This window comes from Gekko japonicus, unplaced genomic scaffold (genome assembly GCF_001447785.1).
Source record: "Gekko japonicus isolate JY-2015 unplaced genomic scaffold, Gekko_japonicus_V1.1 scaffold2183, whole genome shotgun sequence".
NCBI classification, from domain to species: domain Eukaryota; kingdom Metazoa; phylum Chordata; class Lepidosauria; order Squamata; family Gekkonidae; genus Gekko; species Gekko japonicus.
The window spans coordinates 158,272-173,603 of NW_015175428.1; the positions used below are offsets into that span (position 1 = coordinate 158,272).

General features: G+C 40.6%; 1 protein-coding gene across 1 annotated transcript in view; it reads left to right on the top strand.

The window, feature by feature from the left end:
* Positions 1–15,332, top strand: part of ATP2C1 (ATPase, Ca++ transporting, type 2C, member 1) — a 71,574-nt gene that overhangs the window by 51,089 nt on the left and 5,153 nt on the right. Inside the window, exons 21-28 of the mRNA XM_015425827.1 lie at positions 1,238–1,288; positions 2,412–2,578; positions 5,338–5,406; positions 6,612–6,728; positions 9,934–10,081; positions 12,428–12,523; positions 12,798–12,939; positions 14,684–14,811. Coding sequence (XP_015281313.1) covers positions 1,238–1,288; positions 2,412–2,578; positions 5,338–5,406; positions 6,612–6,728; positions 9,934–10,081; positions 12,428–12,523; positions 12,798–12,939; positions 14,684–14,811 — 918 coding nt within the window. The remainder of the gene's footprint in view (positions 1–1,237; positions 1,289–2,411; positions 2,579–5,337; positions 5,407–6,611; positions 6,729–9,933; positions 10,082–12,427; positions 12,524–12,797; positions 12,940–14,683; positions 14,812–15,332) is intronic.

Sequence of the window (15,332 nt, forward strand, 5' to 3'; positions counted from 1 at the left end):
CTGGAATCAAACTTTGTTTTACAATTCCAAGGAATTATTAATGTGTTCTAAATAAACATAAGTAGCATCTGATGCACTAATGTATCTAGATATTATTGATAAACTCCCAGTTGGACATGTTGTTCTTTAGTAGTGGGTAAGCAAGGACAGTAATTGCATGGAGAACTATTTTTACTCTCTCCTTGTACCTTTTTGAAATCTATTAAGATGTAATGAACAGCTTTACAATTGAGCTTTTTGATTTAAGAAAACCAGTTAAAGACATATTTACCTGTGGGTCTCTATTCCTGCAGTCTAAAAGGAAAAAAAAAGTGTTGCAGTACACTGGGTTCTGACAATGCCCGCTGGTGGGAACAGCTCCCAGTGTTGGCTCCAGGAGTAGAGAAGAGAGTCTCAGGCAAAAGCCCCTTTAACCTGCTAGAGATGGGCCTTTTAAACCAAGAAATACATCATGCTGCTTCTGACCTTCTTGGGGCTTCTTGTAAACTGATGACAGATGGTGATGATAGGGTGGTGGGCCCTTTGGACTTGGGGACTCCAGCAGCTACTAGCTTTCTGCTTGCTAAACTCAGCTCTGATGGGGCTAATAGTTACTGAGAGGAACAGGCAAGCCTAATAAGGGGGTTAGAACCTCAATTTAGCCCAGTTTGGCCTGAGCTCTTCAGGGCTTGAGAGCTAAGCTGGGTCAACCATGGTCAGTACTTGGCTGGGAGAACACCAAGGAAGATTGGGGTTGTTACACAGAGGAAGGCAATGGTAGCCCACTTCTGTTCATCTTATGCCTGGATCGCCCTGTGGAAAGGGTTGCCAATTCAGTGTTCCCTCTAAGCTGAGTTAGTGTGAGCTAGCTCACAGTTTTTTAGCCTCCAGCTCACACATTTTTGACTTCGCTCAGGAAGGATGGCTCCAGAGCAAACTAATTTATGCAGTAACCAAATCACTTGCTCACAAAGTAGAATTTTTGCTCACAAGACTCCACAGCTTAGAGGGATCATTGGTTGCCATCAGTCTGTTGCAACTCCTTTGCATATTCTTCTTCTTCTAATTAGGGGGTGGGGGAAGATAAGAAGCAAAGTATCGGGAGAGGAATTTCCTCCCTCTCTCAACAATCCTTTACTGATGGACACTCTATTATGTCAGTGTAGTCTTCTATGGAAGAGACTAGGTGTATTTGTTATTATTAGGGAGCAAGATCTTGAAATAGTTAAGACCCTGTTGTTCTTGTTTCCATTTTTAGATAGCAGTATTTTACAGAGCGAGTGCCAGACACAAGTTGAAGATTGTTAAGGTATGTGAGCATTCAAACATGCCCTTGTATCACTGCATTATTACCATTATACAGCATCTAACTCATGACTTCGAATGAAATCAGTTAGGACCCCTAAAGAACTATCTGCCACTGATGCTGAGTGACAAAATACAATTAATTTTTCATGGGGCCAACTAAAATATGGTAGCTCTTTGTAGCTCAACACAACTGACAACACGGTAATAAAGTTTAGGTTGTTTTGAAGTATTTGTGCACTTTATTAATTAGCCTATAATATCAGATGACAAAGAAAAAGGGAAACTTTCAATGACTGTAGCAAAAGAAATGCCATCAAAGCTATTTCTGATTAAATGTCTCATTTGTTTGGTAAAGCCCATATTGATAGCTTTAGTTCATGAGCAAAACTGCATCCTGTTTGTAGAAAGTCTTTAGCTTTGTTTAAATGCATCATTTAAATGCACATAAAGTATCTTATGAATTTACAGTGTCAGAGAGTAGTAGAAGGCTGCCTACTCCCACATGCAGTTGCCTTTGCTTTAAGATCATCCTTGGAGGCCCTTCCCTGAATGCCTGCACCTTTGAAGGCTTTCAGAGAAAGGCCTTTTGGAGAAAAGCACTTTGGATGTGGGTTGGGAGTTGTGGGGGGATCTCCTTAGGGTGATTTACCTGGCATCACTTTATTGAACACTGGGCATCAGGTAAGAACTGTTTTGTTTGGGATTTTTTGCACAAGCTTTTATCTGATGGAATGATTCTTTGCTGTGTCCAGCTGTTGCAAGTATAGTGGTGTAGTGGTTAAGAGCGGTGGATTCTAATCTGGAGAACCGGGTTTGATTCCCCACTCTGCCACCTGAAGCCTGCTGGGTGACCTTGGGCCAGTCACAATTCTCTCAGAATTCTTTCAGCCCCACCTACCTTACAAGGTGCCTGTTGTGGGGAGGGGAAGGGAAGGAGATTGTAGGCTGCTTTGAGACTTCTTAAGGTAGAGAAAAGTGGGGTACAAAAATCAACTCTTCTATTTAATAGTTTTGCTCATGTATGGTTTTATGGATTTGAACATTTTTTAATCGGCAGGCAGGGTAGCAGTTTGAATAATAAAACCTTGTGAATATTCAGTGGCAATAAATGTACCTTTTCTCAGTCCCTACAGAATAATGGTGCAGTAGTTGCTATGACGGGAGATGGAGTGAATGATGCAGTAGCACTGAAAGCTGCAGACATTGGAGTGGCAATGGGGCAGACCGGCACTGATGTCTGTAAAGAAGCAGCTGATATGATCCTAGTGGACGATGATTTTCAGACAATAATGTAAGTTTTCTTTATTAAGACTGCCATGCAGAAATAGTATCCGTGTGGTGGTTTCTGTTTGGAATATATAATCACGGCAGTGAATGCAAATACACCCTCTATCTGTGGATGAAAAATGCAAGATGATGCTGGAAGTAAACATATTCTAGAGCATTTCCCAGCCTGTAGGTTGCAAAGCCTGTGTAAGCGGGTCCCATGTTTTTGTAGCTTCATTGATTTATGCATGCACTGTTTTTTTAAAGTGGGTCACCATACCACTTAAGTTGGACTTGTGGGTCGCCACACCAAAAAGACTGGGATTTTAGACTGTTCTAGAACATGTCTATATATTGTTTAAAATACTACTTTTAAACCATTAGGTAGTGCTTGTTAATGGACATTTATCTGTAGTGGTTTGCTGCTTTAAAAGCGCAATTGGGAGATGGCAGGAAAGTAGGTGTGGACAAGGTACCAACTTAAAATATTTGTCCTGGAGATAAGATCTGAAAAAGGTGAGGCCTAATAACCTGCGGAACATTATGATAGGGAAATATTAGCAGTAGAAGTATGGGCAGTACCAACTAGCTCGACAAATTTCAAATTATCTTCTGTAACTTTCACTTTGAAACTCCAGTCATGAACAAATTTGAGCAGTCTTTAATGGATTATGTCCCAATATGTCCACCTGATACTGGAAATAGATCAATATGGGTAGCTGTGTTTGCCTGTAGCAGTAGAAAAGAGCAGGAGTCCAGTAGCACCTTAAAGACTAACAAATATGTGGCAGGGAGTGAGTTTTCATGAGTCACTGCTCAATTCTTCAGATATAGCTAGAATAGGAGTCCATCTGTTCTATAGTTTGGAAAGTGAAGCGATTTCAGATGCCAAGTGACAATAGCGGTTGAATGACAATAGCAGGCATGATTGAATTAGGTGTGATATGCAGGGGGTAGTAGGCATGAAGAAATCAACATTGGTAATGAGACAGGAAACCTAGGTCTCGATCCAGTTCAGGTGGATTCATTGTCTTAAGCTTCATTATCAGTTGCAATTCAGCAGTTTCTCTTTCTAATCTCCCTTTGAAATTCCTTTGTATGAGAACTGCAACTTTTATGTCAGCAACTGAATGTCCTGGAAACTTAAAATGCCCCCCCCCGCCCCCGGTTTTTGAATGTTGTGGTTCCCATTGTCAGACTTATGTCCATTAATTCTTTGTTGAAGGGACTGGCCTGTTTGTCCAGTATAGAGGATGGAAGGGCACTGCTGACAAGTGATTGCATAAATAACATTAGAGGATGAGCAGGAGTATGAACCTGAGGTGGTATGGCTGATGTTACTGGGTCCACTGATGGTGTTGCTAGGGTATGAGATGGTATGAGAGCAAAGTTGGTATGAGCAAAGATGGTATGAGAGCAAAGTTGGCATCTTGGTTTGTTGCAGGCCTTGGTACCAGAGTCCATGTCACTGTTAAGTAGTTTGTCATTGCGGGTGATAAGTTGTTTTAGATTAGCAGGCTGTCTATAAGAAAGAAAAGGTCTGCCTCCAGTGCCTGTGTAAAGGAAGCGTCACTATCCAGCATAGGTTGTAGGTCATTAATAACGCTTTGAACTGGCTCGAGTTGTGAGCTGTAGGTGATCACCAGTGGTGTTCTGTTGTCATTTTTCTTGGGCTTGTCTTGTAGCAAGCTGTCCTTGGATATCATTCTGGCCTTTCCAATCATCTTTCTCACCATAGCAGGGGGATATTGTAGTTGCAAGAATGCCTGCTGTAGATCCTTCAAGTAAGTATCTCTGTCTGAGAGGTTGGAGCAGATGTGACTATAGTGTAGGGCTTGGCTATATACAGTGGATTGTTTGAAGTGGTTGGGGTGGTAGCTGTAGGTATGTAGACATGTTTGCTGATTTGCTGGTTTCCAGTATAATGGGGTTCTTATGTGTTTCTTGTGTATCTGTATCGTGGTGTCCGGGAAGTTTATTTCTTATGTATAGTAATTCATAGTTAGATTGATGGTGGGGCGGATGTTGTGGAATGCTTGGTGAAATCTCTCGAGGGCTTCTTTGCCATGGGTCCAGACAATAAAAATATCATCAATGAATCTCAAGTAAAGGAGAAGTGCCAAATGGGTAGGAATTCAGAAAACGCTGTTTTAGATCCACCATGAACATGTTGCCATACTGTGGAGCAATGCAGGTGCCCGTGGCTGTGCCATTGATTTGGAAGTACAAGTTCTCACCTGCTATTGTCATTTGCCTGCTAATGTCATTTGGCATCTGAAATCACTCCACTTTCTAATATATAGGACAGATGGACTCCCATTCTAGCTGTATCTGAAGAAGTGAGCTGTGCCTCACAAAAGCTCATCCCCTGCCACATATTTTGTTAGTCTTTAAGGTGCTACTGGACTCTTGTTCTTTTCTACTGATATTGGAAAGCTTCTCGAGCAAAATGGAATAATAAGAAAATTAGGAAGATGCTATCTGTAACGTGTTATACCCTTGCGTTTTGAATTCCAGTGTTGGTAGAGCTGGAATTTTCTACATAATTAAATTAACACTGAACAAACTGGAATAATATTGACTTGGAAACAGCCAAGGGAAAACAGGTACCTTCCATGAAAGTGTGCATATTTAAGTGAAGTATTTACCTTTACCTTAGATTGCCATGTTACATTTCAAGATTGCCGTGTTACATTTTCATGACTCCTTCCAAGTAATAATTTAATGCATTATGTAATCCTTCATTTGTCTCTTAGCACTTCGATCTTGTTCTTTGTATTTTAGGTCTGCCATTGAAGAGGGTAAAGGAATTTATAATAACATTAAAAATTTTGTTAGATTTCAACTTAGCACGTAAGTTTTTGCAATGTGTCAGAAGTTTCCTGCTACCAAATTGTACAGAAGTTCGCATGACCAATATTGTAAAAAAATTGAACTCGATTCATAAGTCTTACGTTGTGTCTTATTATGCAGCCATTAATGAAAAGGCTTTGAATCACTGTTCGTTATAATGCTGAATTAATTCTAAGGGTATTTGGGACTGGCCATTCAAAGCTGAAGCACAGTGGGCTTGATGACATTTTTACTTACTGCATAAAGTCAGTGCTAGAAGGCTGTCCTTTCGTTGTTGGCAAGCTAATGGGAACAGATCTAGAATTTTGTTCTTCAGCTTTTAATCCAAGAGCCCATGATGCCTCACTTGGTACGGTATATTCTCCAAACATTGTCGTAAAGGGGCTTTCTTACAGCATTATTTTATTTTTATTTTATATTTCGATTTCTATACCGCTCGTGACCCCTAATGGGTCTCAGAGCGGTTTACAATGAACTACTTACGTAGTTGGTACCTAGCTAGGGCCACAATCTTTCACGGGGAGGGGATGTCCTAACAGCACCCATGCGGCGAAGTCTTTCTTATTCTCTCCGGCGGGCCTCGTTGTTCCTTCTGCGATCCGGATGACTGGCGACCAATTCCGGGTTATAAGGATCATTAGGCATTTATACACCTCAGTGAGGTGAGCAGGAGTTTAATACAACAAGGTGTTTGACACAATTTCAACCTAGAGTTTATATTTTTATTCTTGTTGAGATTTTTTTTTCTACAAACACTGGCACATGCTTCAATAATGTACTAGCCAGAAATTATTTAATAAGTTGTGTCTTTCTTATATATTGGTAGAAGAGCACCTTTCTGTTGCACTGCTTGGAAAATGTATATGTTAAAGATAGTAGAGAAAAGCATCTTGGGCTCTTGCTGTTCTTCTGAATTTGAGATGTATTCTAAATGTGGGATTTATTCAAGCAACAAGAAATTAGCATGACACTTGAATTACTATTGTGTGCTAAACAGTAAGCTCTGACTGTATAGTGATCACCACTCCAGTAACGTCCATGATCTATTTTAAAGCAGTTGGGTTGTTTCTGGGCAACTCCCAAATACATTTCTTTGCAACTGAAATGCATAGTATATTACCATTGCATAAAATGTTTTTCAGCAACAAACAAAATCTGTAAACTTTGTCATGCTGACAGCTATATAAAACAACTTTTCTCAACAGGAGTATAGCTGCATTGACATTAATCTCGTTGGCTACATTAATGAACTTTCCTAATCCTCTCAATGCCATGCAGATCTTATGGATCAACATTATCATGGATGGGCCTCCAGCTCAAAGGTAAAAACATTTTTTTAAGGTTTGATGCAAGGAATTTGTGCTGATGCTAAGAAAGTACGTGATGATTAGGAATAAATAACATATATTTTAAAAAGAAATACCTAATTGTGTAATCTGATTCACTTCTCTTGTTGTTTTCTCTGTATTTAACATGTTGCGTGTGATTCAAATTTTAGTGTTCCTCTTTGTACATACAAGAAGATCTGTAAAATTGCTTAGTGCTTATTGTTGCAGCCATTCCTTTTCTTCAAGATGATTTGTTGTCACACTGGTCTCCCCTGTGTGTGAAACTTGTTTTTCTGAATGGGATCTTCACATATCCAGTTAGCTCACAGCCCAGTGCTGGGGTCATGGTTTTGCTGCAAGTCAGTGGTCAGAAAATAGCTACATGGGATTAAACGCTCAGGCAAATCTGCCTTTGACACACTGAATCTCCCCCACCCCTATATTTAGTGTGACTTTAATTGGTTCTTTCTAAATGTCTTGACAGGACAAAATAAAAAACTGTTTGCAGCTTTACTTGGATAGGATTATCCCGGTGTACCCACTTTAAAAGATGGGAATGCCTGAAACAAAAATAACGGGAAGGAATAAAGTTGGCAAAAATGGCTGGGGTGTGTGTGTGAGCCCAGGTCTCATGTGTCCATCCGCTGTAATCACTGTATCCGTGGCTCTTCTGATGTGCTCATTGTGTACTTTTTGCTTTGCAGCCACAGCGCCCAGGGGAAGGGAGAGGGCAATGAAGGCAAGGGATCCCTCATACACCAGTAGTTCAATAACATACACTTAAAACTCAGCTTTGGAATAAAATTAGCTACAACTTTATTGGTTACAGCTGTAAGAAGCCTTGGCACAGCATGGGGCAAATGGATCTGGCATTGACTGACCTGGCTGCCAGTCGATGAACTCCAGCCCCGCCCCAGCCTGCCTGCTGGGGTGGTGGTGGGGAACCATGGGATGACAGGATGTTGGATTCCATGAGGGCGTCTGCCACTAAGTGGTCTCCCCTGCCACTTGAGTGTGAGGGTACCCTTGGGAGCCCCTGAGCTGGGCATGCCCCTTGAAAGCCCTCACCCCAAGATCCCTTAAGGGGATCCCCATACGCAGGAAAAACGGGCATGCGGGCTGGTTTTCTGAAAAATGTATCTGGCCCCATGCTGCTACCGCCCCCAGGTTGTGACAAGTAGACTGAAGCGAACCCCTAACTTGAACCCCTAATTGGAACATTACCAGCACACCCCTACAGTGTTACCCCTCCTCCCATAGTAACCCCATATCCCGCATGCAAGCCCCCTAAGACAGTAACATGGATGGAAGGGATGGGTGGGGAAAAAACTGTGGCCAGGTGAGCCATGCAGGTGGCGTGGCACTTTAAATTCCCTCCTGCTTGGCCCCACCGCCCCCCATTCAGAGGGAGAGGGCTCAGGTTTTGTGCCGTTGCAGCTGCCTGCCCCTCAGCTGACTGTGCGGCTGGGCATTCCATGCCGGAGCCAGCCCGGCCATACTGTTGTTGCCTTCTTTGGCTCTCCCCACCCCTGTGGGGCAGCAAGTGGGACCCACAGGTGAGTCGGGGCCCCAGCTTAAAAAGGTGTCAGTAGTTTGCAGAGTGCCAAAATGGCAAGGTTACTGTGAAAAGGGTGAATAGAAGATTTAACCTATACAGTTAGATATTTCTTAGTACAGCAGATCAACCGAAACCTCTTTATTGCTTCAGGTTTACCTAGGATGCAAAAAAGTGTAGTTACAGCTTTGGAAATTGGTATACTTATACTTCCAGATAACATGTTTTGTTAAGCTGAGTTTTTGGAGAGGATGAATCAAATACTGTTGTATCTGGGATAACTTTTCAGAAATGGTAGCAAGATCTTTTAAATAGTTCATATTCACTTACGACTTTGTGTAGTAGAAAAGAGCAAGAGTCCAGTAGCACCTTAAAGACTAACAAAATATGTGTCAGGGTATGAGATTTTGTGAGTCACTGCTCACTTCTTTGTGTAGGTTCTGGTGGGTAGCCGTGTTGGTCTGAAGCAGCAGACTTTGAGTAAAACTTTGTTGGTCTTAAAGATTCCACTGGACTCAAACTTTGTTCTACTTTGTGTAGGCTTTGCCACCTGTGTTAAACTGTATTGTGTTCCAAATGTAAGGGTGGCTGTCTCTGATAAACCTTTGTTGTTTTGCTGATATCCTTGATATTTGCTGCGCCCCTTGCTACCTCATTCACGGTATCAACTCTGTTTCTTTTAATTGCTACACTCTCAAGTCTAATCCCCCCCACACCTGCAAAGTAGCCAGGAGGACCTGAAACTGATTGGTTAGGAAGTTAATCCTTTCTCTGCAGTCAGTTGTGTCTGAGATGCAAGAATTGCTATCTCCTCCTTAGATCTCCTTTAGCAGCATTCTGCTTTAATAATTCATCAGAAGCTTTCAGGCCAGTGGGGGGGGGCGTGTCTGGGAGGGGACCAGTATAGAATCCTCAAAACTAGGTGGAGCTGGGCACATCATTTAATAAAGGGGCAAACCTATTGGTGAGTACAGTTGGTGGAAGCTGCTGAAAGTATTCCTCTGTCTTACTCTGCTATGCAGCTGGCACTTCTCCCTCATAAGGAACAGACCCCCCCCCCCCCTTATCATTGATCCATCGCCAGGGCCTCCTGTGTAGAACTGCACAGTGCAAACTTATTTGACCCACTCCCCCCCCTGCAAAAAAGATCCCAGTACAAAGCTTGACAGTTATTTAAGGTACTGTCTTCTCTTTTGAAGCCTCCAGATTATTTGTTTCATTTTTGTTCATACATATAGAGGGTTAACCCCAGATTATTTGTTTCATTTTTGTTCATAGAGGGTTAATCAGTTCATCGAATTTCATTTGTGGCATTAATGACACCTAGAGATCGGTGCTGCCTTGGAAAAAGCCTGTGCTTGTTATTCCAAGTAGTCTGCAGGAGCTTGTCTACCTGCTCTTGGTATCTTGAAGATGGAACACAGAAGCCTTTTCATTTTTATGAATCCTAACATGAGGGTAACGCTAACTAGAAGCTTTATGTAAATGGTATAGGATAATTTTATTCTGTTCAAGCAAAAACATAATGCTTTAGGGTCTGTGGGCAAATAGGAACCTATTCAAAGAGTTTTCTGGATAATTTTCAGCACTAGTTGCATCAGTGAATCCAACCTTCCAGTAAAGCTGTTTGATCTCTGTTTCTAGCCTTGGAGTGGAGCCTGTTGATAAAGATGTTATCCGGAAACCTCCACGAAATGTGAAGGACAGCATTCTGACCAAAAATCTGATTGTTAAAATATTAGTTTCATCTATAATTATTGTATGCGGAACGTTATTTGTCTTCTGGAGGGAGGTAAGGCACAGATGTATTTGTCTTTTTAAAAAGCGCTTAAAGTGCTTTGCTAACTGTAGTATTTCTATGCCAGTAGCAGTATTTGTCAAAGTGCTACCATGCAAAGAATCATGCAACTAATTCTGTGTGCCCAAGGGAGGGCTTCAGATCTGAGATTCCGTAATGCCCCTCCTGTATGGTCGTCAACTTTTGAAATTCCAGCATTTCAGCAATCAGTATTATAAGTGACATGATGCCTATTCAAAGGAAGAAACTCACTGAGCATCTTCAAGCTCTTGGGGTGATCTCACAGTTCTTTGAATACCTGCTTTATAACTTGATATTTGTTACACCTAAATGACCATTGAACTTTTATTTTGCCCAGAGGGCTTTTTTTAAGGTATAAGCCAGACCACTAGGTGGGAGACCTCAATGCATTAATTTCCCCCCAGTGTGATTATCAATGTTATGTTTATGATGGCAGATGGTGTAGGAAGCATTCTCGCACTGAAGCCTAGGTTTACAGGATTACTTATAATCAGACTTCTGTTGGATGTTATAACAACTGATATGAAGACATATGTGGCTCCAAAGCAAGCTGTGTATTCTGCAACACTTTTATTTCTCACTGGTCAGAGAAGACTGTCCAAACATGCTTCCATCACTCTTTACAACTCTAAACCAGAAAACAGGCTGGTGACGACCAGGGTCAGGGCTTTTTCGGTGGCGGCTCCATCCTGGTGGCATGAGCTCCCAGAGGAGACCAGGGCCCTACAGGAGCTTTCACAGTTCTGCAGGGCCTGCAAAACGGAGCTCTTCCGTCAGGCCTTTGGATCCGCCACCACAACTACCACCACAACCATGATCGATACCATCTCGATTGCCAATGCCACTGGCTATGGCAACTGATACTGCATGGTGAAGAGCCCTGATCCGCTGGACCCTAATTTCTGCCCATGCTAATTCCCCCTCCTCTTACAACATCTGAAGCTGCCCTATGACTTTTGAATCCGTTTTTGACACCTGAAGACCAATCAGCGCCAATAGAAAGACTAGCACTTTATTATTATGGTTTTAATGTATTTTAATGTCAATGTTATTGATGCTATTTATGTATTTGGAATTTTATCTGACCGTAAGCCACCCTGAGCCAGCTATGGCCGGGAGGCTATTGATGAAGCTTAATTAATTAATTAATTAATTAATTAATAACAATCCGAATTGTTTATATCTCATTGTATGCTTTGTCCATTTGGATTAGCTCAGCTTGCTGACATATTTTGAAGGGGTGGAGGCTCTTCCCATCTTCAGTTGTCATTTGTTACTTTTGTTGTACTCTTCAGTAATGCTTACCCCATCCTTCCTCAGGCAGTTTGGGCTAAGATAGTAATTTCTGAGGTTCGCAAGTGTATGGAGATTTAGACCTCTTTTACACCTTTTTATATCACATTTATTTGTAATAGTATTTGTAATTAAAGCCTCCGTTTGACACTGTGAGAAGCATCAGCTCCCAGGCTGAACCACCATTAGAAGTTGTTCATCCCAGTTCCAAGTGAATAATCTTGGTATTGGCTCTCCCAAGTAAAATGCAATGCAGTGCATTGAAAACTAGTATGGTAACTGGGAAGCAGTAGTAAATAGCCCATACTAGTATGTTGTGCCCATTTTCAACCACTAGCTAGAGCCTGTACCAGTTGAAGCACCTTAGTCAAAGTTAACTGTTCAACAAATTATTTCCTGTAGGCGTTGATACGGTGTTCAGCTATAGCATTCACAGTATGAATAGGGTAGTCCTTGCTAATGTTACCTACCTTTATTTCCCCCAAAGCATCCGAGAACTATAATTCTGTGATGGGACTAAGAATTTCGAATCATTTCCCTAATGCATATCCCAAATTCAATTCCAAGAGATCCTTGAGCAGCTATGGCAGCAGAACTGCGTTGTCATTTAGATATGCCTTCAGACTCCATGGCTACAATCCTGAAGTCTGAGGGAACTGAAGTATTTGAATGAATCTTGAGTGTGTATTGCTGAAGTGGCATTCACAGGTCAACCTAGCAGCCTGTCTAGACTCTAAAGATACACTAAGAAGTGAATGTCATTAGGTCTACTGGTATTTTTAAAATTACATGCAGATATGCTGTGAGGAAAGCAGGAAATAACTAGAGAATTGTAGATACCAGTTCCGTGCAGAGTGAGATTCCTATATGGCAGCATCAAAATAGGATTTTTCTAATTCTTGGGTTATGGGACTGTTGGTTTTACAGTATTGTGGTTTCAGATTTTGGATAAAGACTTAGTTTGAAATGCTTTATTGTATATCTGCAGAGAAATTCATATATTAAAACTTCTTTGTCTTTTGTCAGCTGCGAGACAATGTCATAACACCTCGAGATACAACAATGACCTTCACTTGTTTTGTATTTTTTGATATGTTCAATGCTTTGAGTTCAAGATCTCAGGTACGTGACTGTGTTAAAAGGTATGATATGAACATTTTGAAATACTGAGACAGCATATTTGCAAATTACAAAAATTTAGTAGACTATTCAGCATCGTAAAATAATTCAGCATCATAAATTACCTACCCAAAAGCTTATTATTATAATATTAAGGAATAATTTAGTATTCAAAAATCTTTTATTTGAGCTCTGACATACCAGATGATTCCAAAAAATAGTGTTGTTAATATTCAGCAAATGTCAAAGGCATAATTTCAGTGTCCTTTATTTGCAGACTAAATCTGTGTTTGAGATTGGACTCTGCAGCAACAAAATGTTCTGTTATGCAGTCCTTGGCTCTATAATGGGACAGCTACTGGTAATCTACTTCCCCCCTCTTCAAAAGGTCTTTCAGACAGAGAGTCTAAGTATACTAGGTAAGGATAATCTTTGTTCCGCTTCAGACGTGGGTAGAAAGGAAGTCCTCATTTTGTTTTGATAGTGAACATTAAAGCATTTCACAAATAAATGAGATTACTTAGTCCAAAGACCTGAGCACCATTTCTATTTTGTGGTAGTTCTTTACAGAATTTCTTCAGATTCATTTTGCCCCTTTATGCTTCCCTTAATGTTTGCTTCTTGATACCACCCGAGGGATTTCTTCCTCTTGCCCTTTTGTACAAGTATAAGCCACTTAATTGGGATCATCCTAAAGATGATTATTGAGAAGTGTCCCATTGACTTCAGTTACCTTTATTGGCATTAACATAGGAAAAAAACCCACACAAATAGATAAAACATAGGAAACACACATCACCCGGAAAAAAGCGTTCTAGAATACTCTAAAATCCAGGTAAAATAAGTCTCAATTTCATATCTCCCAAATACAAATTTTGCATTACAATACTTTATAAAAAGAGCAGCCTAAAAGAACTTCGCCACAGGGACGGTTATATTTTCATCTTCGCTGTTTAGTAGATACAGCAGTTTGTATGAGTCAGGAAACTATAATACTACCAAGTAGTGATGATAAAATGCAGTGCCGAATATTGGCATAGTAATGACATTCCAATAACTTGTGAGACACTGTTTCAGTTGACCCACTTGCACAGGGGCATAATCTATTAACAAAAGGGATTCTATTAAACCTCCCAGTTAAGATCGCTGAAGGGAGAGCATTGAACCTGGCAAGTGAAAACTTGCTTCACTATTAAGAACACTTCAGCATTGGATTGCAGTCTTAAACTTAGGCTGCATTAAGATGTCAGCAAGCCACAGCTAAACTCAGATGAGGCATGAACACAGTTTGTTTCTCTGCTTGTTTGAATCCTGAACTCCCTTCACTTTCCTCATCTATTGCACAAAGCTTGATAGGACATTTCCTGGGTTGATCAAGCTCCAGCTCACACTGACATCCAAACATTGGAGTCATGCGAACGTATGGTGTGCCTGATTGGGGTTGAATTTGGCATTGTCATGACATTTGAATGCAAACCTGTTCTTGCAGAACAAGCTAGTTTAATTCATTTAGTTGAGTCAGGTAGGTAGCTGTGTTGGTCTAAAGCAGCAGAACAAATTTTGAGTCCAGTGGCACCTTTAAGACCAACAAAGTTTTATTCAAGGTATAAGTTTCTGTGTGCACACAAATACCTTGAATAAAACTTTGATGGTCTTAAAGGCGCCGCTGGACTCAAACTTCATTAAGTTGCGGTTTCTTTGGGGAACTCAAAAACTCTGGTTCGCCTTTTCCATCTCCTAAGGATGTGGTGCTCAACTCATTCCAGAGAAAAACACATTAATTAAAAAAATTATTTTGGAAGCAGTTGTGATGCTAGGGCATTAGAAAACTGTAAAACAGTTCCTGTTACTCATACAAAACGTAAGTACAGTAGTCCAGTTTAAATGGTCCATTTAATTTTGAATATTTGATAAAGAATGAAACACTTCCATATTTGACGAATAAATGGAGAATTATATAAACATTAATAGAAAAACAAAACATAGCTTTTGAGTCCTTTCTCCTCGTAGCTCTATTTTTCAGATTTTCTTCCATTTACGTTAGTAGAACTTCCTTGATACCAAACTTTGGGGGACAGTTGAATTGCTTGTTGTCTGCTTTAAACAGCTGAATCGGTGTCCATAGCCAGTTGAAAAGTTTATCGTATTGCTCATTTTTTCCAGACTTGCTGTTTCTTCTGGGGCTTACCTCCTCAGTATGCATTGTAGCAGAGATTATAAAGAAGGTTGAAAGAAGCAGAGATAAGACCCAGAAACACATCAGTTCTTCGTCTGTATCGTCTTTTCTTGATGTATGATGCACATTGCATTCTTTGTTGGCAAAACTAGAAACTGCTGTCCGTGTAGGTGGAAGCGACACAAGAAGGGCTTTTGACAAGTCCTCCTCTTTCACTGACTGAAAATGAACATTGGCAATTTTAAAGACTGTTGACTTCTAAACTTCCAGCTGAGGGAGTAACAAAACAAAATTATGCAACTTTGGTAACATTTTTTTCCTCAAACACAAAACTTTACTTTTTAAATTGAATGGAACTTTGTAAGTATGTGAGAGACTACTTCAAAAAGAAACAAATGTCAAAAGCCTAAGACCCACCCTTTTGGTCTTAAAGAGGTATACGTGTATAGAAACATGTATTAGACATTAGCTTTTATTTAAGAAAGAAACTTTTATGGTGGTGGTGGGACTTTACTGATGAATTTTGAGGCATTCCATCTGGTCTAGGAAGAGTTACAAGAGTGCCATATTTCAGCTCCTGTATTTATTTTTAGGTTAACTTGCAATGTGTTCCTTGTGCTATTTTTTTTTGTATCC